Source organism: Pelodiscus sinensis, chromosome 25, assembly GCF_052426305.1.
Source record: "Pelodiscus sinensis isolate ZL-2025 chromosome 25, ASM5242630v1, whole genome shotgun sequence".
Taxonomy (NCBI): domain Eukaryota; kingdom Metazoa; phylum Chordata; order Testudines; family Trionychidae; genus Pelodiscus; species Pelodiscus sinensis.
Genome location: NC_143076.1, coordinates 14910347 through 14937686, shown reverse-complemented (window position 1 = coordinate 14937686; position 27340 = coordinate 14910347). Strand labels below are relative to the sequence as shown.

General features: G+C 48.2%; 3 protein-coding genes across 4 annotated transcripts in view; 2 read left to right on the top strand and 1 right to left on the bottom strand.

Annotated features, from left to right (window-relative positions):
• The window catches only part of LOC102453028 (carotenoid-cleaving dioxygenase, mitochondrial), a 90501-nt gene extending 88305 nt beyond the window's left edge, over nucleotides 1-2196 (top strand). For both annotated transcript variants that reach the window (XM_075909431.2, XM_006111225.5), the window contains one exon: nucleotides 608-2196. In XM_075909431.2, coding sequence (XP_075765546.1) covers nucleotides 608-721 — 114 coding nt within the window. In that variant the 3' untranslated portion in view covers nucleotides 722-2196. The remainder of the gene's footprint in view (nucleotides 1-607) is intronic.
• A 1873-nt stretch (nucleotides 2197-4069) lies between these two features.
• On the bottom strand, nucleotides 4070-16190 carry LOC102453541 (6-pyruvoyl tetrahydrobiopterin synthase-like). The gene is made up of 7 exons (XM_075909436.2): nucleotides 16070-16190; nucleotides 10288-10402; nucleotides 8662-8735; nucleotides 8118-8140; nucleotides 7657-7713; nucleotides 5837-5907; nucleotides 4070-5609 (listed from the first exon to the last, which is right to left on the bottom strand). The coding sequence occupies exons 2-7, from the start codon at nucleotides 10383-10385 to the stop codon at nucleotides 5429-5431; spliced, it is 504 nt and encodes a 167-aa protein (XP_075765551.2). The 5' UTR covers nucleotides 10386-10402; nucleotides 16070-16190; the 3' UTR covers nucleotides 4070-5428.
• On the top strand, nucleotides 12218-22123 carry LOC102453775 (6-pyruvoyl tetrahydrobiopterin synthase-like). The gene is made up of 6 exons (XM_075909440.2): nucleotides 12218-12381; nucleotides 15481-15560; nucleotides 17266-17288; nucleotides 20985-21041; nucleotides 21500-21570; nucleotides 21809-22123. The coding sequence occupies exons 1-6, from the start codon at nucleotides 12296-12298 to the stop codon at nucleotides 21948-21950; spliced, it is 459 nt and encodes a 152-aa protein (XP_075765555.2). The 5' UTR covers nucleotides 12218-12295; the 3' UTR covers nucleotides 21951-22123.
• Nucleotides 22124-27340: the final 5217 nt, after the last annotated feature.

The window sequence follows — 27340 nt, the reverse complement described above, 5'->3', positions numbered from 1 at the left end:
TTTGGAAAAGGCTTTATTTTCCGCAAGATCCGCGTCTAGACTGGCGCTTTTTTCCTGCAAAGCTCTGTGCCGAAAAAAAGTGGCAGCCATTTTTATGCTAATGAAGCGGAGGAGATTTAAATCCCCGCTTCATTTGCAATCGCGATATGTCTATTTTGTATCCCTTTTACGAAAAAGGGATGCAGTCTAGACACAGCCTTAGGGTATGTCTACACCGCAGCATTATTTCAGAATAACTAATATTATTCCCAAACAACAAAGACTGTGTCTACACCGCAAGCCATTATTTTAAAATAATGTCAAGCTGGAGGACTTCTTAGTCTGATTCCTCTAACCCTCATTTCACAAGGATTAGGAGGAGTCGAAGGAAGAGTGTTCTTCCTTTGATTTCCAGCTGTGTAGACAGCGCCAAAAGCCGAATTAAGCTATTTTGACTTCAGCTAAGCAACTGACGTAGCTCAAATTGTGTAGCTTAATTCAACTTTAGCCCTGCTGTGTAGACATGCCCTTACTGTGCAGACAGACTCTTCCTTGTGGAACAGGAGATGAGATGGGTGGGAAGGCAGAGTGTAATCTAGCCCTGCCATGTCTGTCTTTCATTCTGTAGAACAAAAATACTTTCCTGCTTATCCTGGATGCAGAGACCTTCAGAGAACTGGGCCGTGCAGAAGTCCCAATACAACTGCCTTATGGATTCCATGGAATCTTTGTCCCACGTTAATGGAGAAGCCAGCTACCTCTTACTAGAAGCTCCTCGCCACTTGAAGCACAGGATTAGGTCGAGCATAATGTGAATCTCTATTTTCCTTGCCTTTGGGTCCTGCATTGTGCCTTTGATGAAGGAGCTAGCTCTGTAGCCCCAAAGCTGTTCTCTGTGCTGCTATAATATTATTAATATGCAGTGAATGGGTCTGATCCTAACACTGTGCAAGGCAATAGCCTCTCCTCCAGAATAGCCCATTGCCTTGGCTCACTTCACTGGCCTACTCTGCCAGTCTGCTACAGCCCACATGCTGCCAAGAGCTGGGTAGGCAATAGAGGCAGCAATGTGCCTGGGAGAGGCCAGGAAGCAGCTCTGCTCCAAGCGACGGCTTTGGCTTTAGTGCACAAAGCTAAAGACCAGAAGGGACCAAGGGAAGGAGGGAAAATTGCCTCTCCCAAGTCCCAGGTGTGCCTCTGCTTTTGGAGGAAATGACCTCAGTTCAACCAGGAAGAGCAGAGAGGGTTTTGCCCCACCTGGCAGCTGGAAAAGGTCAGTTCCAGAGTTTGTCTGTGCACTAGCAGCTGGTGCAAATGTCAGTCCTTTTCCCCATACTGTCATTGGAAACCCTGCATATGTCAAACCACACCCCTGCCACAACACACTAGTGAAACCCATGTGGGTCGAAGACCCCATCCCCATCATACACTCATGGTAAAACCAGTGTGGGCCAAACATGCCCCAACACACCCCTACTTTACCTTCCCGGTGAAACCTACAGGAGTCAAATGCCCCTGACATGCCTCAACCCCAGTGAAACCAGAAAGAATCAAATATGCCTCCACACTATATCCTGCCATCAAGTCAGAGCGCGTCAAACACTTCCCTGCCATGCCCTGGACAATCCACAATGAAACCAGCAGGGATCAAATTCAACTCTCTTTTTATTTTTTCTGCTTGCACACTTAGGGCACATCTACACAGCAGGACTAAAGCCGAAATAAGCTACCCAACTTCAGCTACGTCAATTGCGTAACCTAAGTTGAAACAGCTTATTTCGGCTTTTGGCGCTGTCTATGCAGCAGGAAGTCCAAGACAGCATTCTTCCTCCAATTTCCCTTGCTCCTTGTAAAGTGAGGTTATGGGAGTCAGAGTAAGAAATCCTCCAACTCGCCGCTATTTTAACATTCTGTTGAAATAACTGCTTGTAGTGTAGACGTGGACTATATTATTTCAGAATAACGTTAGTTATTCTGAAATAACACTGCTGTGTAGATGTACCCTTGGGGGCAATACGTTAACTGATCTTCCTTCAGTATAATATAACTCCTGTTCATTCATTCATCTTTAAGGTAGAAGGGCAGGTCCCTTGGTTCTCAGATGCTTTAGTTGTGGTGGAATGGGTGAAGAGAGAATCTGTCGGTTGGTTTTGGAGGCCACATACAGTTCCTTATTGTCTGTCTCTACTAATAAAATACTACTCATGGTGAATGGTACCTGGAGAGTGGGCTCCACTTCTTCCGCAGGGATTCTCAAGCAGTGCTTCCTGTAAGCTGCGCATTTGGGTGGTCACCCAAAAGAGATTCAAATGCTGCCCAGCTGATTAGTAGAGCGCCCACAGCTGGCAGCAGCATGTGTTGCTACTAGGGATATAAAATCCTGTTTAATTGGTTAACCAGTAAAATGTAATCTTTAACCAGTTAACCAATTAAAGGGCAGGTGGGGAGGCCAGAGTAGCCCCTGTCTGTGGCATGCCTGGGCCCGCTGTGGACAGGGACTGCTCTGACCTGGCTGGAGCGTCCATGTCTGTGGTGGACCCTGCGGGCTGGAGCAGCCCCCTGCCCATGGCAGGCGAGGAGTTGCTCCAACCCCCACCGGTTAACCAGAACCGGTAAGCATCATCCATTAAAGGAGATGGGTCACCATTCACATCCCCAGTTGCTACTGGTGGTGCACATCCACACATGTCTTCACAAAATTTACTCTGCACATAGGTGGAAAAAGTTAGAGGGAACATTGTTCTCAAGCCATACATATTAAAGGCCAGAAGGGACCATTATCATCATCTCTCCTGAGCTTCTCCATAACATAACCCCAAGGGCTAACTTTGGCAGGCCGGATCTGGCCCATAGGCTGGCGTTTGCCCACCCCTTCTATAAGGGATGAGCTCCATTAAATAGAGCAGTACTAACTCCAGAGAGACAGAGCATTCTCTGCTCCTAGAAGGAAGTGAGGGTGAGGAATTAGCTCAGCCCGTAGGTATATGGGGGGATAACTAGGCGCAACAGATGAAATAAAGCAAAGGAAAACTGAGTCCTGCTGCCATTTCCCTTGGGAGCTTTTCCTGGTGCAAAGGCCTATTGGCTGGGACTTGTGAAATGAGACTGGACACAACACTAGCAAATAGCTGCTATGGGACAGCTGGCTGAGAATTTTCCCATCTTATCTTCCTTTGTTCGGATGTCACGTGCACGTGTTAAAGAAGCTTGACTCCCCTGTATGACCTCACAGGGATAAAGCCTTTCCCCTAGAGAAGAAGGCAGGTGATAATGACCTTTCCCATTAGCCAGTCTTGTTGGCTGCCTGTGTTACAGGCCAGAATCTTGAAAAACGAATACTCTTGTGGCACCTTAGAGACTAACAAAAATATGTAGGATCATGAGCTTTCATGGGTAAAAATCCCCTTCACAAGTCTTGCTTACTAGCCCCTCATGGAGACATTATTCTCAGCTTGTTCTCCAGCATTGCAGATGGTTGGACAGCAGGTGGGGCACTACACCATGCCAGGCACAAGTACCATGGTGTTGACTCCTCCTAACAATCCTGGGCTCTCCCCAGCAGTAGTGCAAGTTCCCACTGCTGTTGAACTGCAGCTTCACCTGGCTGTGTCCTGTACACGCAGTACAGTAAAACTCCGATTGTCCGGCATCCAGTGGTCTGGCACTCCTGATAGTCTGGCACCAACTGGAACCCAGAAGTGCTCCAGCCAGCCGGACAATTGGAGCTGCTCTGCCCCCGGCTTCCTCAAGTCCGCCGCTGGTCAGTTTCAGCAGCAGCTGACTTGGGGAAGCCGGGGGAAGAGCAGCTGGGGTGCTGCCAGGTTTGTCCCACAGCGCCGCCCTCTCCCATGCTACGCAGTTCCCTGCCAACCCTCCACCCTGCAGACCCCTCATAGCCCCCCTTCCAGTACTCTGGCATATCTGATAATCTGACACTCCCTGGGTCCTAAAGGTGCCGGATTATCAGAAGTTTACTGTATTTCAGTTGTCACCTCCCGAGGGAGTACACCAGCTGCAGCTCTGCTCTGATTCAGCAACTAAATGTACTCTGATCCGTAGAGTCAGTAGCTGAAGGAGACACCATGAGGGTGATCTGCAAAGCCTGTTTATTCACACAGTGTTGTCATTAATATTCCTCCCCGAACGGTGTACCTGGTCATTCCTGGCCCCCTGTCGGAGACCGCAAGGACCTACTACACCTGCTTCAGGAAAGCAGTAGAGAAAGTATGTCCTTTGGGCCTGTCTAGAGAAGCCTCATGCAGCCAGCCCATCTAAGCCCCACTGGCTCAGATCAAAGGAGCTGTTGGGCGTAGGCAAGTCAGTCTTTGGCTGGGGGAAGAGAGACCAGAGGGATGGGTTTGGGAGCTGCCCTCTGGCCACAGGTGCTTAAAGAGTGGACAGATTTTGGTTCCAGCTGCATTGACTTAAGCTGGGGGGCAGTCAGGGCCACTGATGTGGGAGGGGGGGGGAGCAAAAAGGACAGCTGCTCCAGGACTTGGTGATTTCAAAAGGGGGTGCCTGGCCACCACTACCGCACCCAGACCCCTGGGCCTTTTAAATCATTGCTGGAGCCCTGCACAATGCAGGTTGCACAGCACTGATGGGCTGGCTGGGGAAGGCTAGCTCCCAGTCCTACCCTTCCACCTGAGGCCCCACCTCATTCAGGTGCCCTCTCCCCCCATGCCCAGGGGCCCAGCAATTCTGTCAGTAGCCCCAGGGGCAGGCCCTGAAAACTTAAGCGAGCAGTGGAGATAAAGGGGCCAAGTGGGAAAAGGTCCAAGGAAGTAGCAGCTATAAATGGAAATGTGCGGCACGTGTGGCTGATGTTCGTAGCGTCCCTGGTTTGGAACCTGGCGAAGGGCATGGGCCTGGTTCCCCCACTGGCCACTGAGGAAGTGGGGTAAGCCCCAGCAATGAGATAAGGCTCGCGGGGGTGCCCCGCCAAGGGCTGGATTTAAAGAGTAAAGAGCAGGAGCTGAAGAGCCTGGTGAGAGCAGAGAAGCAGTTTTGTTTGATTCTTTCATGAGCTGAAAGAGGTTCATTTTGCCTGTGTCACCTGGTCACCCAAACTGTGTAACTCGGTTTGAGGGCCAAGCCAGTGGAGACCTGCCAAGTGAGGTCCACAACCTTACAGGGACACCAGGTGTGAGAAAAGGACTGCAATACCACACAGCAGCAGCAGGAGGCGTTCAAAAGGTGAGTGTCCTGCTATACCACTATGATCCTTTGCCTCCCCAGTAACCGGCTAAGGACATTTCAGTGTCTGCAATAAGCTTGGTTGTTTATGTTGGCTGGGAAAATTAGCCTTAAAATGTTCACTCACAACATGTCAGCAGCAGGCAAGAGTGAGACCAGGGCTGGACACGGTTAGTGAGGCAGGAACAGGAACTACCTGCAGTGCAGGAGATTGTATCTTGATTGCAAAGCTTCATTTCTTCTGTGGGCAATGCTAATCCCTGATTATGCCGTGTGTGCTCAGGTCACATGCTGAGGCCCTCGGAGCCGTCTCTTCTCCCTTGTATACAATGACGGCTTGTTCAGTTTCATACACCTTGACCTTATAAAGAGCCCCTGCGGGCAGGCGCTTCTGAAGGTTTTCCCAGATGTACACTGCTACATTCTCAGTTGTGCTGCAGGGAAAACAGGGCTCAAGTTAGAGATGGAGCAGCAAGTGCACGTTAGATACCTCTTGTTGCTCTCTTTCTTACTGCCTTGCAGCTGGAGTCTGGATCTATCTGATCAGTTCCTCCGAACTGAGGGTGTGGTGACATACATAAGTAGTGCCCATTTTTATAGAAATTATACAGGGGCAGTCCTGGCACCAAATCCACTTTTACCATGAGACCCCACTGCTTACCTCACAACATCAACAAAATAGGGCACATCCTGATCCAGGTTCTTGTGGTCAAGCAGCTCCGTGATCGCCTCCTATGGGCAGAGAGGGGAAATGGTGGCCCCATTTTTGGGGTATAACCCAAAAGGTCCAGCATGTGACAGGCCCTAACCAACACAGGAACCTTCCCTGAGACCATGGACTCTTGAATTAAATTCCCAGGGAAGGCTCTGTCATGCAGCAAGGGAATCCCAGATGTTCTAATCCTGAGAAGTTATAGAGATTTGGTGTCAGTAGGAACATACGATGAGACTTTTAGAGCAAGACACAGCTGGTGAGAGGAAGCCAAAAACCACAGCTTGGATGTCATAGGCCAGCCTGGTGTCACTGTAGCAGAACACAGGCCTTGCACTTGTGCTTAGGCCTGGTCTACACTGAACAGTTCCATCGGCATAGGTACATCTCTGAGGGGGGTGAAAAGTCCATACCCGGGAAACACAGTTAAGTCGACCGAATCCAGGATGTAGCCAGCACTATGTTGAAAGAAGAATTCTTCACTCACCTATCTGCTGCTTTTTGGGAACCTCTCCCATTACAAGTGTAAATGCCTCCCCTAGAGCACTACAGTGGTGTAGCTGCAGCACGGACGCCATAGTGTTTTAAGTGTAGACATGACCTCAGACACTTTGATGTCTTTCTACAGTTTACAGGATTCTCGTGCTGCCCATCCAGGAAGTCAGGTCAGCTTAACTTTCTTTCAAGGTGTGGATTTTTCACACCCCTGAGGCTATGTCTAGACTGCAAGCTTTTCTGGAAAAGATTTTCTGGAAAAACTTCTTTCAAAAGAGAGCGTCCACACAGCAAAAGCACATCAAAAAAGCAATGTGCTTTTTCAAAAGATAGTGTCCACACTGATTGGACGCTATCTCGCATTTAAGTTGTGATTACTATGGACGGGGTGGCCACTGGGGCACCTGTGCTTTTTCCTGGAGGCCTCTTCTTTCGGGAAAAAAACCCTCTTCCTCGTCCACACGCGCCTTTTTCCAAAAGAGCTCTTTCGGAAAAAGGTTTCTTCCTCGTTGAAAGAGGTTTACCGCTATCAGAAAAACCCCTGAGTTCTTTTGACTTTCTGTCGAAAGAATGCAATTGCAGTGTGGACATAAGTGTAGTTTTTCCGGAAAAACAGCTGTTTTTCTGGAAAAACTCTGCAGTGTAGATATACACTGAGAGATATATGCCAATGTACATTTTCAGTGTAGACTGGCCCTTAGGCTTGGTCTATGCTACAGGTGCTACACTGACCCAGCTACCATGCTACAGTTGTAGCAAAGACACTTCCTGCAGCAAGAGAAAGGGTTTTCCTGTCACTGAACTTTCATCCACCTCTCTGAAAAGTCTTTCATCAACCTGGTGGCTTCTGCGCTCGGGGTTAGGTTGGCTTTAACTATGCTGTTCGGAGGTGTGAATTTTGCAGACATAAATTTTAACTCCAGGACTAGCCTATGATCAAAGGTCTTTGTATCTCACTTATTCTGACACCTGGCACATTATTTTTGCTGATCACACAGAAAAAGTCCTGTCCTCTCACTGGAATTGGCCTGCTCTAACCGGGTGGTAGCCATGTTGCACGGGAGGAGTAAAAAAACCCAATATCCACAGGGGCTGGGAAATCTCATAACAGGATTGTATTGATTCAGTGCTCTACATTTCCCCTTCTACACCCTGACAGCTACTATCCTCCACCTCCCAAAATACTGTTCACCTGCCCCACTTCCAAAGCTGCCTATCATCAAATAGTTGTAATAGAGTCCCATGTCTGAGCACCATAAGTCCTTTGTGGTTACCTGCATGTACTCTTTCAGGTCTCTCAGATTTATAACCATCCCTGTGGCAGGTTCAATCTGCAGGGCAAATCACAGGAAAGGAAATCACACACACAGCTGACATCTCTAGATAAGTGGATGCAATGATTAGCCACTGTGGATAGTGACGGCATCTAAATTGTCCCATTCAAGCACCCGAGCAGGCTGCAGAGCATTTCCTGGGGTTTAATGATCAGCTGGGAAAAGTGGCTGGTCTGGCACAAAGGCCACATGACCCCAAAACTACATGGAATGGGCAGGAATTATGTCAAGGAGGCTTTATCAGTCACTTAGGTGACTGGTGTTCCGCAGTCTGACGGGGCCATTTGTCTTTGTGCTGCTCCACAATGATCTTTTCAGTACGGTCCCCAGGACTCATGTCAGCTTTACCAGTGCAGCCAGATGCCCTGGCCTGACCCAAACCCACGCTTTGCTGCACTTACTTCTCCACACACGGTCACCACCACTGGAAAAACAAAACAAAACCCAAGTCACATTATTGGCCCCACAGGCAAGATCCACACAAATCAACTCTAGCTTTACTGAGGTGGGGTGAATGAAAAGGTGACAGCAAGGAGGGAGGCAACAGAAAACAACTTTAAGCCAGGAATAAAGCCTGATGCTCAAAGTTTTGGGGAAATAAAATTTGGCTGCTGAAAACATTCCAGCTAAAAAGTCACTAGCTAGCTAATCCTGTTGATCAAAGCAGGCTTCTATTCTTGGCTTTCTTGGGGCCTCAGACCGCTGGTCAGAAGGCAATTCAGATGTAATCCAGACTCATTGTCCCTTCTGCCCTACAGCTGAGTTTGAAGCCGGGTGTGTAGTCTGAGTGATGCTGTGGGCTCTTCATCAGTTAACTCAACACCATGTGCATGACACAACTGAGAACATAAAGGCAGACTCCCATTTCACTTTGATCTGCGGAATGAGTGGATCCTGAGCTGAGCTGAGGGAATATGCAGAACGTGCCAACAGGCGGCCTCTCACCTGTATAGTTGTGCCCATGACACTGGTTGCAGATCCCAAAGAGTTTCTTATTTTCTGCATCACTCAGTGATTTGCTGAAAAGAAACAAACACTGAACGTGTGAGGCAATAACCAACAGAGGTAGGAAACCAAGGATTTTCTGCAGCAGATCAAACCAATGGACCATCTGAACCCTTGTCCTGTGTTTGCAGCTGACAGAATGGCCTGCAATGGCCTTTATATCCCCCTCTCTGTATCCTGTACAGGAGACAAAAACTAGCCACAGGCAAAGACCAGCAGTTAAGTGATAACTCTGCGTTACATGGAGCAGGGACTCTGTATGATCAAGAGTCACACAGGGGGATGCTGCTTAGTCTGAAAGATAAGCCCCACAGACAAGGGAAATGTGTTAGTCATTAAAAGTGTCCCTCTGCTGAAACAGACTAACATGGCTACCCCTCTGAAACCAGGTATAACAAACAAACTCAAAACTACCATCACACTAGAGTCTCCTTTCCCCACAATTCATCCCCCTGGTGTTCCTTCCATGCCAGTCTCCAGTTTCTTTTGAAATGTCCTTATGCCATGTCCCTTCCCTGCCAACAGTAGATGCTGTCATCAGCTTAGGTGAGCAGAGGCCATGAGAAAGGTAATAAAGAAGCAGATGACGTAGCTAGTTCCTGATAAAGTCACTCCTGCAGAGGGACGTGACAGCAGAGAGGGCAGTGGCCTCATACATCAGTACAGAGGAGTTTCATGCACAAGTGGCATCATAGAAGGTTCGAGGGAGAAGCAGAGAGATGACTAGCAGCAGCACTGCTGCCACAGTGACTAATGCCCGTGGCAGTACCCAAAGGGATCCACTTTAAATCTTCCGAGTGGCTTTTCAGTGCATCTGGTCAGCTGCTCTGAAGGAGACATTAGACGGGGCTCCCAGCAGGGGAGTGGAGTAAGGGAATCTCTGAGCCGTGTGCCAGAGGCGTCACACTGCCGGGATTTAAAGGAGCTGTACACAGTCCAGCATCACGGCCTGGGGACGTCAAAGTCAAGAGAAAGCAGTTTTGTCTCCGACTACATTAGCGGCAGTGTAATAGGCTCATGAACATTTTCGATCCTTTAACTAACAAAGGGTGAACACAGAAGCATCCAGCTCCCTCACTAGCAAAGCTGTGTGCCCGGGCCCACCGGGAGGGAGGGCAAAGGGGGCAACTGCGATTCAAAGGGGCCCAGGGCTCCAAACTGCAGCTTGCGGCGATCAGAGTCCTGGGTCCCTTTAACTCACCACTGGAGCCCTGTGCCGCACACTCCTGGAAGCTCAAAGCCTTCTAAGAGTTGGGCAAGGGGAGGTGCTGCACCGTGGACGGCATGGAAGGCTGGCTACCTCTGGCCCCTCCCCATCTACGTGAGGCCCCACCCCTTCCAGGAGTTCCACCCCCGTTGCCCAGGCCCCTCAGGCTGTCAGCTCTCCTGTGTGTGCTGCTCACTGCCCTCTCCCAACAAAATATCTTAGCTAGTGCCGGGTCAAGCCGGCACAACATTCTGCCTCCCAGTTGCCTGGGACTGATCACCAGTCAAGGGCTGAGAACACGGCTCGCTCCAGCAGTTTGCACCAACTGTCTAAGTCATACAATATAGAGAGCTAGTTACCAGGCCAGTCTGTGGGAAGCACTAAACATATCAGTCCTGGAGAAAGCAGCAGTTCTCACAGGGGAGGTTGGCTTCAGAGCTGGAGCTGAGGTCTGCATTACTGAAGTCAGGCAGTCTGCGGGAAAAGGAAAAGCAGCACTGAACAGAAAGGTTTTGGGACCACTTGTTAAATAAATACCAGCAGGCTGTCATGTGGTTGACCCACAGCACAATGTGTTTGTAGGAGCAACAGAGCTAAGGCAGAGAGAGGAACCAATCAATTACATTGCTGGGCCAGCGGCTGGATTGACTGTAATGAAGCATAGTTCCACTTGGGTCTAACCCAGCATTGAGCTGTGGCTTGTGTAAAGGCACTGACAGGACGTTTGCCATGACAGATGGATGCTTTGGGACCATCTGGAGCTTCAGGAAGTCAGCAAATAGAAAGGTCTGGTGCCTGATGTGAACTCAAAGGAGGCTGTGCAGCTATCACTGACGAGACATTCACTGTGTGAACAGCCACCATTCCATTACCATGAGCTGCGTCGAGCACATGGCTTGGAGGAGATCTTTGGGGGCTGGCTTGGAGGCATAACCCTTTTCCCTGACAGCTCAACTCCAGAATGGGTATCATCCCCAAAATGCTGTAATAGCTAACAGGAAAAATGCATTAAATACACTCCTGGCCAAAGTATTTCTCTGCATAAAAGGGGTTTTAATGGAGCACTCTGGGATGAGAACCATAACAAAATCCGTGGTGTGGGAGGAATGAAAATTAAGAACAGTTCACTGTTATGAGTAACCTCCATAACTGAGGGGTCCGTAACGCTGAGGTTCTACTATAGTAGCTTTAGGTATGGGTGAAGCAGGGGGCTGGACTTGATGACCTTCTGAGGTCTCTTCCAGTTCTATGATTCTGTGATTCTGTGAAAGGGTGCACCCTGGCCGACAGCCCTGCTGGAAAACACAAAGGACACCGTCAACCTGAAATCATGCTTTGTTTGAACGTTTTGACTTGGATGTTGTTACAAGTCCCAACCGGGGGCTCCTGTAACTCAAGAGAGATCAGAGGAAAAACATGTTCCCCTCTGTTTTCAGTGTGTTACTGACACTTTGTGCAGGTGCTGTGGTTAGCATCAGTTTCCCCTGTTGTGTGGCTCTTTCACACAGCAGCAAGGGGGAGAGAAACCTTTATAAATAGGACAGCCCTCCCACCCCAGACAATGGCAGGGGGGACATAAGCGCTCCTTTGAATGCCGGTTTGAAGATGTCGGATCTCTGAAGGTCTGGTGTGTGGCAGGAACAACTGCCCGAGTGGCACAGGTAATGGGGCGAGGACAGGGGTCTCAAGGAGGCAGGAAATGGAGTGCGGGGTCCCTGGGGCCAGGACCAGAGTCACTTAGGTGTGCAGGAGAGGGAGGTGAAGGGCATGTCTGACGGGATGGGGCTGGGCCTAGGAAGGAGGCAGGGCAGGAGTGGGTTCCCCCAGGGTGCAGAAGGTAGGGCAAGGGGGGTCACTGAGCACAAGAGGTGGGGCCAGAGGCCCCCAATTGCAGGGGGCAGAGCGGGGGGGGCAGTCCCCCAGGCACAGGGGGCGGGGCCAGAGGCCCCCAATTGCAGGGGGCAGAGCTGGGGGGGCAGTCCCCCAGGCACAGGGGGCAGAGCTGGGGGGGCTGTCCCCCGGGCACAGGGGGCAGAGCTGGGGGGGCAGTCCCCCGGGCACAGGGGGCAGAGCTGGGGGGGGCAGTCCCCCGGGCACAGGGGGCGGGGCCAGAGGTGCAGTGGGCGGGTCCAAAAGACGACGCGGGGGTGCCCGCCTGCAGGGATGGGGCGGGAGCTCGGCGAGACCCCAGTGCAGGGGGCGGGGCCAGAGGCGCGGGGTTCCCCCCCCGCCGGGGACAGGGCCGCGGAGTAGGCGGGCCCCGAGTGCAGGGGGCGGGACGCCCGGACGGGCAGGGGGCGGGGCCCTCCCTGCGCAGGCGCCGAGCGGGGCCCGGGATCCCCGCCGCGACCCCCCCCCGGCCGTGCGATGCCGCCTCCCCCCGCCGGGACCCCGGCCCGCACCGCGCGCGTCTCGCGCTGCCTCAGCTTCAGCGCCTGCCACCGGCTGCACAGGTGAGGGGCCGGCTCGCTGCCCCCCCCGCGCCCTGCTGGGCCACGGGGAACCCCCCCACCTGCACTGAGCTACGTCACGGGAACCCCCCTACTTGCACTGAGCTACGTCACGGGAACCCCCCCACCTGCACTGAGCTACGTCACGGGAATCCCTCCCCCCCACCTGCACTGAGCTGGGCCACGGGGAACCCTCCCCACCTGCACTGAGCTGACTCCTGGGGAGACTCCCGGGGGACCCCCCATCCCCTTCATGTTGGCTCTTGAGGGACCCCCACCTACCTGCATTGAGCTGGCTCACGGGAAGACCCCTCCCTGCACTGAACTGGCTCATGGGGGGACTCCCACCCCCTTCGTGTTGGCTCACGACGGAATCCCCCTTCCCCCACCACCTGCATTGTGGTTGGTCATAAGGGGGACCCAGGAGACCCCCCCGACCTCCATCATGCTAGGTCATGGTGGGACCCTGGGTGCCTCCCCATCATGCTTGGTTGGGGGGGAGGGTTCAGTCATTGCCAAGCTACCAGCAGTACCCAGCAGCTGCCAGCAGCAGGCTGAGAGGCCTGGGGGAGAGACCCTGCTAGCTCCATGGATTTGGGTTAGAAATCTCCTGTGTGTTGGGCTGGGAGGGATTAGTTGTCCTGAGGGAGCTGTCCCTGGTTCTTACCTGAGTTCCTATCCCATTGGGCCAGGAGAGCTATTTGCTCCATCCTGGTAATGTGCTTAGTGACCTCCAAAATGCAGACTGTCCCGGTGTCTAAGAGCTCACACCGTACGAAAGGGAGACGGAGACGATGGATCTCAGGATGCAGTTAGTGGCACTTTCATTGCTGTGCCTCGCTCTCTCAGATGTTGCTCCCTTTTCAACAGCCCATGTGTTAGCAGCCTAGGTGATGCAGTAGCACTTAGAGGCCTTAAAGACTGTGAGTCTATTGTGGTATATACACATAGGAAAACAGTCCAGTCCCTGCCTCAAAGAGCTTACAGTTCTGCTCATTGTTATTATTATAGTCTTGTTAAAGTCTATAACAGGGTTCAAAAAAGAGCTAGATAAATTCATTGGGGGGTAGATCCTAGGGATGTTAGAGATTAACCATTTACCTGATAAGTGGATGCTTACTGGGTAAATGGTTAATTGGTTAAACTCTAATATCCCTAAGACTGATCCTCCATGAATAAATGTATGCTTATCACTTAATGGTATTGGTTAAATGTAGCTGGCTCCCAGGGAGGTGGTTTCGCTGTGGCCGGACAGTGAAGTGCCCAAGAATCAAACAGGCAAGGGTTGCCAACTCTACTCCTGGGAAGGTTTCGCTGTGGTGTCTGCAGTATAAAGCTTTATACTGTAGAGCCCACAGTGCGTGGAACTGTATAACTGAAAAGAATTTTTAGCAGTTACACGGTTATTGTATTAAATGATTTGTATTTAATGATCCCTAATAGGAATGGTGTCTCTAGCCTCTGTTTGTGAGAAGCTGGGAATGGGTGACGGGTGGGATCACTTGATGGTCACCTGTTCTATTCTTTCCCTCTCGGGCACCTGGCATAGACCACTGTCAGAAGACAGGTTACTGGGCTAGATGGACCGTTGGTCTGACCCAGTATGGCCGTTCTTATTGTTAGACGTGACAAAGATTAGGTGAAGGGAAGGAAAATAATGTAATCCCTGTGTTTTCTTCATCCCCTTGTTCATACCTCCTTTTGCTCATTTCCTTTTGCCCACTTTTGGGGGCTTCTTCCTGCCTCTCTTCCCCCCTTGCTGTCGTGAGTGCAGAATTCTCACCTCATTTCTTTGGTTCTCTTCTCCCCCTGTACCACATGCCCAAATAATGCTTAGCGTGGATTTGTGTTCACTACCCCTCACTCGGACCATCAAAAATGAAGTTGATGCAAGTCAGTTCAGATTCAATACCACTGATACCTGGAGAACAGCAGCAGCGAAGCTGATCAGAGCACAGAAAATTCTGCTGATGGAGGTTGTGTGAGTGGAGAGAGGGGCAGAAGAAAAGGACTAACTCACCTTTCTTTCCCCAGCCTGCCCTCCTAAACAGGAGCATTTTTAAACAACAGCAGAGTGAAATTGGGACAAGACTCTGGTTAGTTTCAAGACTATGCTGCAGGCATATCTGATCTAACCAGAATCTTGTCTAATTCCCTGTTTGCCTGAAGCAAAGGGAACTTGATAAGTGGTGCTTTCTGGTTTTCACATAAAATGAGAGTCACATGTTGCAAATGTGTCCTGCCTGGTGATCACCACCTATTTGCATCCTCTGGTAGAGTTGTTGGTACTACATGGAAGTCTGAAGGGGTGGCAATAAACTTAGTTTCTGAACATAAACATTTGCAGGCTGAAGTCTTTAGGAGTGTTGAGATATTTAAGGAGAAAACATTGGGGTCATGACTAAGTGATTCTGCCAGACACTGGGTCCCTTTTGTAAACAGCTGGAATTCTTGTGGTGTTTCAAACTCTGATATCTTTTCACAGTAGGAGTGGACTCTTGGCAGCAGAACACAGTAATGAGAGGTCAGGATGCAACAACAAAACAATCAGCAACATCCAAAGTAACAGACCCCAATCTCTTTAACTGGGCTCTTTCAACTCTCCAATGACATTTCTTTAGCCAGTCATGCTTTGTAGAGTCAGTAGAGAAAGCCAAAATATTTATGAAAGTTCATTATAACAGAGTTACAAAACATTAATAGTACTTTCCCCAGTCTATTCCACCTGTTTACAAAAGGAGAAAGTGACTACAATTGATTTTTCTGTTGGATCATTAGTACAAACAGTAATTTACAAGCTTTTTTTAAAAAAAATTACATGGAATTTTAAAGAATTCACCACCTCCTTTTCAGGGCATCCTATGTAGACAAGAGTAATGTCTTGGTCCATTGAAAAATGAGATCACACACTTAGGGGAGTGGAGAGCAAATTTTGCATACCCAGGACCTAGACTGACTCAGGCAGTATGTACAGAACCTGAGAAGGGAGAATCTCTGATTTGGCATATCTACAAAGGAGATCAGCTAAAAAACCAATTCCAGTTTAATAAAAACACAAATGTTTGTAATTGGCCTTCAAATACAATTTTTCATTTTTTACAGTAAGTCCCTGAGTGATGAAGAAAACCTGAAACTCTTTGGGAAATGCAACAATCCAAATGGACATGGACACAACTATAAAGGTGAGAGCCTGACTGGCCTTTATTCATGCAGCCCCAGAGAGAATTAGTTCTCATGTTTATAAGATCAGGCCCACTGACGGGGGAAGGAAAGGGGGCAATTTCCCAGTGCTTGGACAATTTAAAGGGCTTCCTGCCCACCCTCGCTCCATTCCGCTTCTGGAAGTGGCCAGTACTGTCCTTGTGACTCCGCACACACTTCCCCCTGAGCGCCGACTCTGCAGCTCCCATTGTTGGGCTGGAAGTTGGGTTGGGTGTGGGGCTGTTCTCTGGCTGGCAGGTCCCCACTTTGGGCAGGTTTATTGAGCACTGGACCAGAGCTAATTAGGCTGCACAGCCATGCAGCTTACAGGGAACTTAGGTCCAAGGTTCTCCTCAAATCTTCCCTTCCAGGAATGTTATATACAAGCCTGGCCCACAAGAACACCGAACATTTGCATTTAATACACTGGACTCCGAAGATATGTAAACTTAATTCAATACCGTTTTTCAAGGATACGTCAGGCACTTACTGTATCTATCCCAAGCCTTATGGATGTTTCCTCCTCAAGAGTCCCCTCTCTCCTGGAACAACAGTATTAGAGTATTAGCAGCGCTGATAGGCCCCTCTGGTAGTGTTCTCTGTACCAGCTCTGCCTTTCTGATTGCTACGGCAATAGTTTATAGGGTGAGAGAGATTGTGGCCCTCGTGACACGTCCTCCTTGTATAGTGATTCATAAGGACAATGTCACTCTTTAAGTTTCTGCCTGAGGCTGTCTAGTAGTAGGGACTAATCCATTCATCAGCCTATTTTCTTCCCCAAGCCTCACTCAACCCTGGAAGTAACTAGATTTCATGTACCTGATATAGTAAGGGCCCTGTCTTTGTAAACAGAACAGAATCACTCGGGAACATGCCTATGTGTTTGCGGCCAGATATAAAGAGCAACATGTATCCTCAAAGATTATCCAAGTCAGGGGCCAACACACAGTTCATCAAGGTTAGCCACCATTGGATTGCCAGATGGTTTGTTTACATGAGCGTCCATGGGCAGGGCTCCTTGCAGCTCCCAGTGGCTGTAGTTCTCCATTCTTAGCCAATGGGAGCTTCAGGAAGTGGTGCAGAACCAGGCCCACTGGGAGCTGCAAGCATACACTAGATAAACAAACCATCTGGTGGCCCGCCAGCAACTAACCCTGACAAACCCTGTGTGGCCTGCAGACTGCAGGCCTTGATCTAAGTGGATCACCGAGTGTATCAAGACACGTTATGGGTTAGCCAAGTCAGACCACCTAGCCACTTTAGAGCTCATTCCGTTAGAACTCAGGCACCCCCTGTGGCTGGTTTGAGGAGTGTCCATGTATCTGACATTTGTTGGGCTGCTACAGTCCTTGCATATACAAGATACCATTCCGAGGTAGAAGTTTCCAGATTAGAGGCCAGTTTTGGTAAGACTCGGCTGTGAAATCTTTATACTTGCTGCTGCAGGCACAGTCCCAGTAGACACTGTTGACCTAAAGAATCCAATTTCATGTCCAGCTTGAAGAATCACAATTACTGTAGAATGAGTTACCATTTTTATTGGGGATGTTGCTTTAAGCAGTAACACTTCTGCTGTCATTAACCCACTAACCCACCTCCTGGGGCCGATTAATGCTGTGCTACTCACGTGATTTGTTTTTGTGTATATTGGATCCCACTGATGACCTGGTGTTTTTCTTCCTCTAGTTGTAGTGACTGTGCGTGGAGAGGTAAGTGCAATCATTCCTTCTTTCCTTCCTTCTTTGGACGTATCAGTGTGTGGTTTCCATATGCGGATTCTTCAGATCTTTCAATAAAACCACCTGTGACGGGTTGTGTCACAGAGATCCCCTTGAGGTTGTCACCTGATGGGCTGATCATACCACTGAGCCGGGCTGTCTGCTCTCTGGGGGGCCCTTTCCTGCTGAGCCAGAAGCTCTGCTCTCTCCCAGCCCACAGCAAGGCAACACAGACACCAAGAACAGCTCGGCTCTGGGAAGGCACAGTCACAGGGAATTGATGCAGCACCCAGGTGCCCAACCCCAATGGGACCAGAAAGTCTAATAAATCTGTCTTAATCTGCATAGTTTTATACAGAGCAAGTGTAACCTGCCACTGGGTGGATTTGAACCTGGGCCCTCTGAAGCAGAGTATAGGAGCCTCTACCCTCTGAGCTAAAAACCAGCTGGCTCCCAGCCCCTGCTGTAGAGGTCTCTTGATCTTAACTGTTGCTGTGGTCTAGGTACCACTTGTATTGTTCAGTAACCACACTAGGTGCGTGGGTTACGTAAGCTCATAAGTTGTTCTCTCTCCCTTTGTCAATGAAAGAGATAAATGAACAGCTGTTGTCTCACAGGTAACAATTATTGACACTGGGTTACTTATTTACACTGGGTTTAATAATAAACAAAGCTGATTTTATGAAATACAAAAAGTGGGATTTAAATAGTTGTGAGTGATAACAGACAGATCTAACTAAGTTACTAAGCTAAATAAAACAAAACATGCCAGCTATGTTTAATGCTTTTAAGAAACTTGTTACATTGTGCAATTCCTTACCCTAACAGTAGTTCTAATCAATGTTCTCTCTCAATTTTTTTCATCCATGTGTGGAATAAATGTTATTATGTGCAGTGACACATGTGTAGATGTGTACCAGTAGGAGAAATACATGCTGCTGTCTGTGGATGACTGGGCATTCTGCTAATGAATTGGGTGGGTGGCCATCCAAGTTCACAGCTTACAAGGGAACAGTGGTTCTAATAATCTTTTCTGACACGTTAGCTTGGGCACAGTCCTTCCCCTGTTCAGTCTTAGATTTTTTCCAGGAGTCATCTGGGTGGTAAGTAGGGGTATCTTGGCTAACTTCCTCTTGTTTGGTTCCCTGCCTATAAATAGATTTTGCCCAACGCAGGAATCCTTCAACCCTTTCACACCCCCAGGGAAAAATACCACATCCAAAATGAGTTGGTGACCTGGTCACATGTCATGGTAGGACCAATCATAGTCCAGGCTTACAGGAAGAACAAGACTATTCACAGATCATTGTTTTGAGTACTGGGCTGTTATGTACGGGGAGGGACAGAGGAGGAACACAGCAGGCTTTGCACTTTCCCCTTGCTCCCTAGTCACAGCAAGAAGGGAAAAAAACCACAGTGACTGGGTAAGTGTGTCTGGAAGCCTCCCCAGCCTCCCATAATAGTGCCCTCCCCCCCATACTCACCACTATACCCCCTTGCCCTGAGCCCCCTGCCTTGAATCCTGCACCTCCCACATCCCTCTGGTTGGAGTCCCCTAGCCCCTATCACCTTCTCCTCATACCCCTCTGTCAGAGACCTTCCTCATACCCCCAACCTTCTGCCCTGAGCCCCCCGCGCTCCACCTCACATGTACATTTCTTACAGGTACTGTCCTATCACAACCCACCCCCCTTGGGAGAAGCTTTAAGATGGGGATGGAGGGTGGTGATACAATAGTACCTGTAAGAAATTTATCGCCACCCTCCATCCCCATCTTAAAGCCTCCCCCAAGAGGGGTGGGTTGTGTTAGTTCAGTATCTGTAAGAAATTTAAGTGACTTTCACCCCTGCCTGACATCCTTTACTTTTATTTTGTTTTACTGTGTTATTCCCATGCATTGAATAAACTCGCTTTCAAGGTGGATTTTTACCACTACACAACTTCAGTGCTCCATATAGTACAGTGTTTCCCAACCTTTTTTTATAAAGTACCCCTTTTTTAAAAAATATTATAACTACCCCCAGTACCTACAGTTTTCAGACACACAAACATTTTTTCTACCACTGCAACATGTTTGTTTAAACAACTTAATCATAGCCGGGTGGGCGATGAAATTTTTGGGTGTAAAAAGTACAAAAATAATAAAGTGCTGTAAAACTTAAAACAAAAATTCAGTTTTCTCCAAATTTCAGTTGTGTTGACATACCCCCCAGATTTCTCTCAAGTAACCCTGAGGGTACTCATACCACGGGTTGAGAAACACTGATATAGTACAACCATTTATGGAGCATATTCAAAAGTTTGTCAACACTGAACTGCCCATTAACTACCCAGTTAATTCCCTAGATCCAAGCCTACTGTAATTAATCCATCAGCCCTGAGATGTCTGAAAACAATTAGAGGGTTTTTCATAATTCTCACACACTGTGTTGTGAAACAGAGAATCACATGATACTATCAGAGACATTGTGTACCACAGAGCTTGATGGTCTTTAGAGATACAGATGACTGTTATAGAACAATCCCCGTGCGGTCTGATTCAGGACTGTATATCCTGTTGAGACGTTCCCTGTTTTGGAGGATACACATTCTGTAGGAACTGAAAAAAAAATTCTCACTCAGACTTTAATACCCTGTCCTGTTTAAACCAGCCATAAATATTAACCCCTGCACACACATACACACTTTCCCAGTCCTCCTTGGAAACCCATCAGCCAAATTCCCTGTGCTCCTTATGCTGGTACAACTGTAAGCTGCTGAGTGCAAGTTTTTCTGACCACATGGAAATAGAAAAGCCAGTTGTGCATCAGAGCGGAACAATTCTCATTGCAGGGCTTGTTTCATAGGACTCTGTGCTCCTGCAGAATGGTGGGAGGCCACAGTCCTGGGCTTAGGTCTCAATTAAATTGTTCCCAGGAGATGTAGGCCACAGAACAGTTGCTCTTAATTCTGTGGTGGCTGATTGTTGGAATGAACAAAAGAACGGCTATCCTGGGTCAGACAAATGATCCATCTCATGCAGTTTCTTTGCCTCTGACAGAGCCAAAGCTAGATGCTTCTGAGGGAATGAATGGAACTGGGCAATTTCGAGTGGTCCATCCCCATCTTCTTGCAGATAGAGGTTCCTGCTAGACAGTCCCAGCTTGGTGGACCATGGCCATCAACCTGCAGAACAGCAGTTCATTTGGGCGAAAAGCATATTGCCTGTGCACTGTGGCTAGGTCACACCCTTACTCATGGTTTGTGCCTGACCCATGCTAGCTACCAGTTGTGTGTCAGGTTGGTGAAACAACTGATCACACTCTTGTTCCTGCCTACTGTGCTGCTTCTCTGTATGGCTGATGGTCACTGCCCAAGCATTCTTAATGATCACGTTGCAGGAGCTTTCTTCCTGCTGTAGACATTATGAACTTCGCTGGTCTCTTGAGAGTTGTTGATGCTCCATCTTTAGCCATTAGGGTGTGTTCTTCATTACCTTATGTAAGTGGTGCTGAAGCTCAGACAGCATCTGATGGCAGAGAGAAATTTTTCAACTTGGTCAGGATTCCTGAATGCCCATTTTGGAAGCTATTGACACCAGGTGGTCTGGGTTTGTGCTGGCTGAAGCTTTTGGTGGGATTGGTAACTCAACTGGGTAGTGAGGGTTAGTAGATTGCATCTAATCTGCCTTTGCTCTTTGCCTTGTAGATTGATCCCACCTCAGGAATGGTTATAAACCTGACAGACCTGAAAGCGTACATGCAGGTAATAAGGCTGTGCTCACGGAGCTCTCCCATGGGATTCAGCAATGACACAATGGTCCAGTGAAGGCATGGGGAAGCAGGGAGTAGATATTGGTCAGTGTGGAATTAGGGAATGGTTCAGGAGATAAAAACACTTCAGGGCAGTGCCCCTGCTGGTTCCCACACTGGCCTGTGATGTACAAGGTCTTTGACATCCTTTCACCCATTGCACAGCCTGTTGTTGTCTCCCTCTGATGGTGCTGCCATGGTATCTTCCTCTAGGTAGCTAGGACCTCTCAGGAGAAGGCCAGCATGGGCCCCAGGGATATCTCTGTTCCAGCGTGAGTGTCTGGAGTTGCTCCGCACACACAGCAGGGCCCTTCCTAAATCCCTGCAGCACGATTAGAACCTGCCATTCATTGTGTCCCCTTGACCTGTCCTGTGGATGCAGCTGCCAGTGTCTTTCCTCTCTGCCCTCAGGAAGCTATCATGGAGCCTCTTGACCACAAGAACCTGGATAAAGACGTGCCTTACTTTGCTGATGTTGTCAGGTGGGTAGAGTTAGAATTGGTGCCAGAGTCCAGCCTATGATGTTTTATGGGTAATAATGGGTGCCTTGTATATTGTCTGGCACCAGTTTCAACTCCATTAATTCTCCAGAAGTTGATCAACTGCCTGCCCAGCATCTCTCCCTGCCATCCATCATTATCCATGTGTAATGTCACATGTACAAGAAATTAGCCTGCCGTGACTGTGCCGTGTTTAACTTCAGCTCTGGTTTCCCTGCAGCACAACTGAGAATGTGGCAGTGTACATCTGGGAAAACCTCCAGAAGCGTCTGCCCGCAGGGGCTCTTTATAAAGTCAAAGTGTATGAAACGGATCAGAACATCGTTGTGTACAAAGGGGAAGAGACGACATCTGAGAAATGAAACTCAATTCAGCTGATCACAAACTTCTGAGGAATTAATTGAATCGGTGTATCAATGGATTATTGAACCCCCTCCCAGTGTTATCTGTGTCACATAGTGATTTTGGAGAATGTTTATTTTTTATCTACGGTCATTTTTAGATAATTAAAGACAGTTTTCCTGTGGTAAGCTAATGAGGTGTTTTGTTTGTTTGCTAATGAGGGGTTCTTAGAATTTGCTAAACTCTTCTCTGCCTTTTATCACAATAGTCAGTTTCACAAATCAAAACCACCACAGTGATGTGAAACCCTTTGAGCCTTCTGCCTGTTTAGAGTAAGGCAGTGCCGCTTTTTTTCTCTCTTTCAAGGAAATGTACGAACTAAACATGCACCCATTCCGCTAGGATTTGATTGTGGATTTTTAATGGCCATGGAATATTTTTTTGTTGAGGAAGGGGAGACTGAGAAATGACTTTTCTTCTTGTTATTGCTGCAAGTCTGCTTCTTCCTGCAGATTTGTAAGATAAGAGATTGGTGGTACTGGCGATCATAACTGCTTTTTGTTTTGTTTCTCTTATGCCAAGGCTGGCTCTCAGTAACACTTTGATCTAAGACGACTTAGGATTTCGTGAAAACTGACTGCTATAAACCACAAGGTCAGAGAATCAGTTTGTTTGCTTTATTGTGCTGATGATAAAATTTTGCTAGTGCATGCCAGCCTGCTGCATGCCAGACTATAGTGAAGGGAGGAAGCAGGGCTGAAGATGAAAGGAAAAAACTGTTACTTATTTTGACTTGAGTAGTTAGCCAGAATTTAGGGTCTAGTCGGTTGTTTCTGTTGATGGAGAAGTTGATGGTAGAGTCACGTGTTTCTTTATTGCACTGCTGATTATTTACAACTAGCACATTTACCCAACTTTTCTTAGGGCAGGGAGCAGGAGGCATGGGAGTTGGAAGTCAGGGTGTGTGTGTGTGTGTGTGTGTGTGTGTGTGTGTGTGTGTGTGTGTGTGTGTGTGTGTGTGTGTGTGTGTGTGTGTGTGTGTGTGTGTTCTCTCCAAAGTGTGTGTGTGTGTGTGTGTGTGTGTGTGTGTGTGTGTGTTCTCTCCAAAGTCTGCCCCCTACATTCTCCAGCCAGGATGAGGAATGCAGCAAACTGTGCATTTCCCCCTCACTCCCTGGCAAAAGAGAATAGCCAGCAATGTCCCGGGGGCAGTCCCTAATGGGGGGGCATACCCCAGCCAGCCCCTTTCACCTGCCTGGTGATTCTGTCTCTTCTGTATGGTTTTCTAAGAAGCAATCCCATTCCAGGCACATCCCATTTTTCCTTTCCCATTATCCACCCTGCCCCCTGCTGCCCAAATGAGGTTATGGCTTATCTGGTCCCCATCTCTGGACCTTTGCTGCCTCCTGTGGTCATTATACAGTATAACTGTTGCTGATTTCCATTCCATATCCCCTGCTGCCTGCATGTGGTCATTATATAGGAGAGCCTCCTCCTCCCCCTGCTTTCCGGTTTATGAGAAGCAATCCCATTCCAGGCACATCCCGTTTTCTTGGCACAACCAAATCCTTACCTTGGTTTAAGTTATGATAAGAGGAAGCTGCTTACCAAATTTGGTGGTCCTAGCTCTTACCATGTAGAAGTTCTTGAACAAACAGACAGACACACTCATGTACAGTCAACTCATATGGTAGATATCAAATATCATTTTAGGCTGTCTGCTCCTTTTCTGTGTGCCTTAGTCTTTTGGTAGTGCAGAGCTGGCTAGGAGAAGGAGAAAACATAGACCTGGAAGGAACCTTGAGAGATCATCAAGTCCAGTCCCCTGCCCTCCTCCCTGAGGGTACGTCTACACTAGCACTCTAGATCGATCTAGGGAGGCTAATGAGGGTGACCAGAATTGCAAATCAAGCCTGGGATTAAAATATCCTGCGCTTGATTTTCATGTTCCTGGCCTGTCGCCATTTTAGAAATTGACTAGCCCGAAGTAACTGCCTGTGTCTACACACAGCAGTGAAACGGAATTCCGAGTTAAATCCCTAAATCGAATTAGCTGGTAAATCTCATTGCAGGAGGAATACCAGCTAATTTGATTTAAGGCTTTAATTCGGAATCCCATTTCGCTACAGCGTGTAGACGCGGGCAGTTACTTCGGGCTAGTCAATTTCTAAAATGGCGACCGGCCGGGAACATGCAAATCAAGCGCGGGATATTTAAATCCCAGGCTTGCTTTGCAATTCTGGTCACCCTCATTAGCCTCCCTAGATCGATCTAGAGGGCTAGTGTAGACGTACCCTGACAGATGTTTATTTAACCTGCTCTTAAAAATCTCTAGTGATGGATATTCCACAGCCTCCCTAGGCAATTTATTCCAGTGTTTCACCACCCTGGCAATTAGGAAGTTTTTCCTAATGTCCAACTTAAACCTCCCTCCCTTGCTGCAGTTTAATCCCTTTGCTTCTTGTCCTATCATCAGAGGCTAAGAAGAAGATTTTTTCACACTCCTTCTTCTTTTAGATATGTGAAAGTTATGTCCCCTGTCAATCTTCTTTTTTCCTGACTAAACAAGCCTGGTTCTTTCAGTCTTCCCTCACAGGTCATGTTCTTTAGCCCTTTAATCATTTTTGTTGCTCTTCTCTGGATTTTTTCCACCTTGGCCACATCTTTCCTGAAGTGTAGCGTCCAGAACTGCACACAGTACTCCAGTTGAGGCCCAGTCAGCACAGAATAGAGCAGAAGAATGCCTTCTCGTGTCCTGCTCACAACACTCCTGCTAATACATCCCAGAATTATGTTTGTATTTTTTGCAACACTGTCACACTGCTGGTGCATTTTTATCTTGTGGTTCACTATGACCCCCCAGATTCCTTTCTGCAGCACTCCTTCCTGGGCAGTCACTTCCCACCAATTGTTTAACTTTGCAAAGTGGCTGAATACCACAGGGATAGGCAAAGCCATGTAAACATAAAACTAGATGTCTTATGTTTCAGCTGAACATGGGGACAGCTTCCTGGTCTCCATTGTAAAGAATGATCTGCTGGCTTTAGGAGCAGGATGTGTGGTCAGGTCATGTGTTAGAATTAAATTAGATACAGAGGAGGCAGCTGATTCTTGTGTATGCTGTTGCAAGGGACTTAAAATAGCAGAGGCCTGACCATGCAGTTCCATGTCACCTCCCCCCACCCACTCTAGTGCACTCTAGCCTGATGGATCTGCAATGAGTTGGTATCCTTATGCTCAGGCTTCAGTCAGTGTGGCCTGGGAGAGGAGAGGAGCATTGGGCATGTCATTGGGTGTGTGTGGGTGTGTGTAGACTACAGGTTTTTTTAAAAAATAAAGTGGCCTTTTTTCGAAAAAACTATACCTGCGTCTAGACTACTGCCGCATTCTGTCAACAGTAAATTGGTTTTGTCGATGGCGGTAAACCTTATTCTCTGAGGAATAACGCCTTTTTTCGAAAGTCATCTTTCGAAAAAAGGCGCTATTGCATGAAAACGGCTTTTTTGAAAGAGAGCGTCTACACTTTCTTTTGAAAAAGCAAGACGCTTTTTTGAAAAATCTTCTTGTTGTCTAGACGCTCTTTTTCGACAGAGGCTTTTTCGAAAGATACTGTCGAAAAAGCCTCTGTCGAAAAAGGCGTGCAGTCTAGATGTAGCCTTAGGACTGCTGCTTCAGGCTGTCTCTGTTGCAGGCTTAAAGCCAGCGCTGCATTTCGTCACTGTGGTTTGTTGCCGCTTTTAATGCGGCAAGAGTGGCTTTTGCAGCATTGCAGAACTTGCAGGATGAGTCAAGAAATCAAGTGCACACTGTGAAGACTAAGCAGTAATACATGTGGCATCAGCCAGTGGGGACAGTTACCACATAGCAGTGGTTTTCAACCTGTGGTCTGAAGACTATGCCGAAGGGATCCCCAAAAGATGTAGGCTGAACACTTACTAAGTGGAACTCAACTCAACAAAGACATTGATTTCAAAGAGCCCCAGACCTTCATTTGGCATTTGTTAGGGGTTTGCAAATAAAAAAAGGTTGAAAACCACTGCCAGAGAGCTCTTGTGTGTTCTGTGCTCTTCAGCTATATCTGTTACCACTCACAAAAGGAGTCAGGCTGTGTCATTGCATTGCTCTATAGCAGGAGTGGGGAACTTCAGGCCCGGGGGCCAGATGCAGCCCCCGGCTTGCCTGGATCTGGACCCCAAGGCTCAGGGCTGCCACCTAGCATTGTGGAGTCCGTGCTGTGCTCCAGCCACCAGCCACCCCAACATGGGGCTGGAGAGGGTACACAAAATCTTTTAGCCGGGGCCCTGCTAGGTTCTGGGATCTGAGTGTGGGGAGTGTCTTTCTCCTTCTCCATATCAGTGAGATTCCTCTCTCTTCTCACATGTGTGCGGCCCCCAACTGATTTTTCTGTGGATCAGCAGCCCTTCTCCCCCCCCCCCCCCAAAAAAAAGATTCCTCCCCCTGGCTCTATCGTGAAGTAATATCTTTTATCAAACTAGCTTCTGTCAGTGAGAGAGGCAAGCTTTTAGGTCTGCACAGAACTTTTCTTCAGGTCTGGGATATGTACACAGCACGTGACAGCCAAATACAGGCTGTTCAGCATAAGTAGCTAACAACAGTTTGAAGGGACCTTTCAACTGGTGAGCACCTCTGCAGTCACAGAAAGAAAAACAAAAATGGGCCAGTGGTTAGTGGGTTGCAGAGTGTCAAGTTAAACCACAAATCTGGTGTCTGCTAAATGCATGCTGAAACAAAAGACAGGAGTATGCAGCACTTAAACCATCTTGTTAGTCTTTAATTAGGTCAGTGGTCTCCAACCTTTTTACACCCAAGATCACTTTTTAAATGACAGACCAAGCCAAGATCTACCGCCCGCCCCTTCCTTGAAGCCCCGCCCTCTCTATTCTCTTCTTTTCCATCACTTGCTATCCCCAATCCTTATACTGCTACTTTAAAAAAAAATTCCCACCATTCCTCGCAGCTCCTCACCTGTGCTGTTGCTCCTCAAATGAGGAAATCTAATGTAAATGTACTGCGCAGGCGCACAGTTCAGAGAGGGCTCAAGAGCTACTCTTAGAGCCTCCAAGATCTACCAGTAGATCACGATCTACTGGTTGGTGACCATGGTATTAGGTGATGAGCTTTCACCTAATAAACAATCTTGTTAGTCTGTAAAGTGCTGCATAGTCCTGTCTTTTGTTTCAGCAAGACCAGACTAACATGGCTACATCTCTATTACTATGCTAAATCCATGGTTTTTAGGCCTGGTCTACACTCGGAAATTAAGTAGGTAGAATACATCACTCAGGAGTGTAAAAGAGCCACAGTGCTGCGTGAGGCAGTTAAACTGATCTACCCTTGGGTGCAGACAGCAAATCTAGTCACCACCTCTAGAGAGGGTGGTGTACCTATG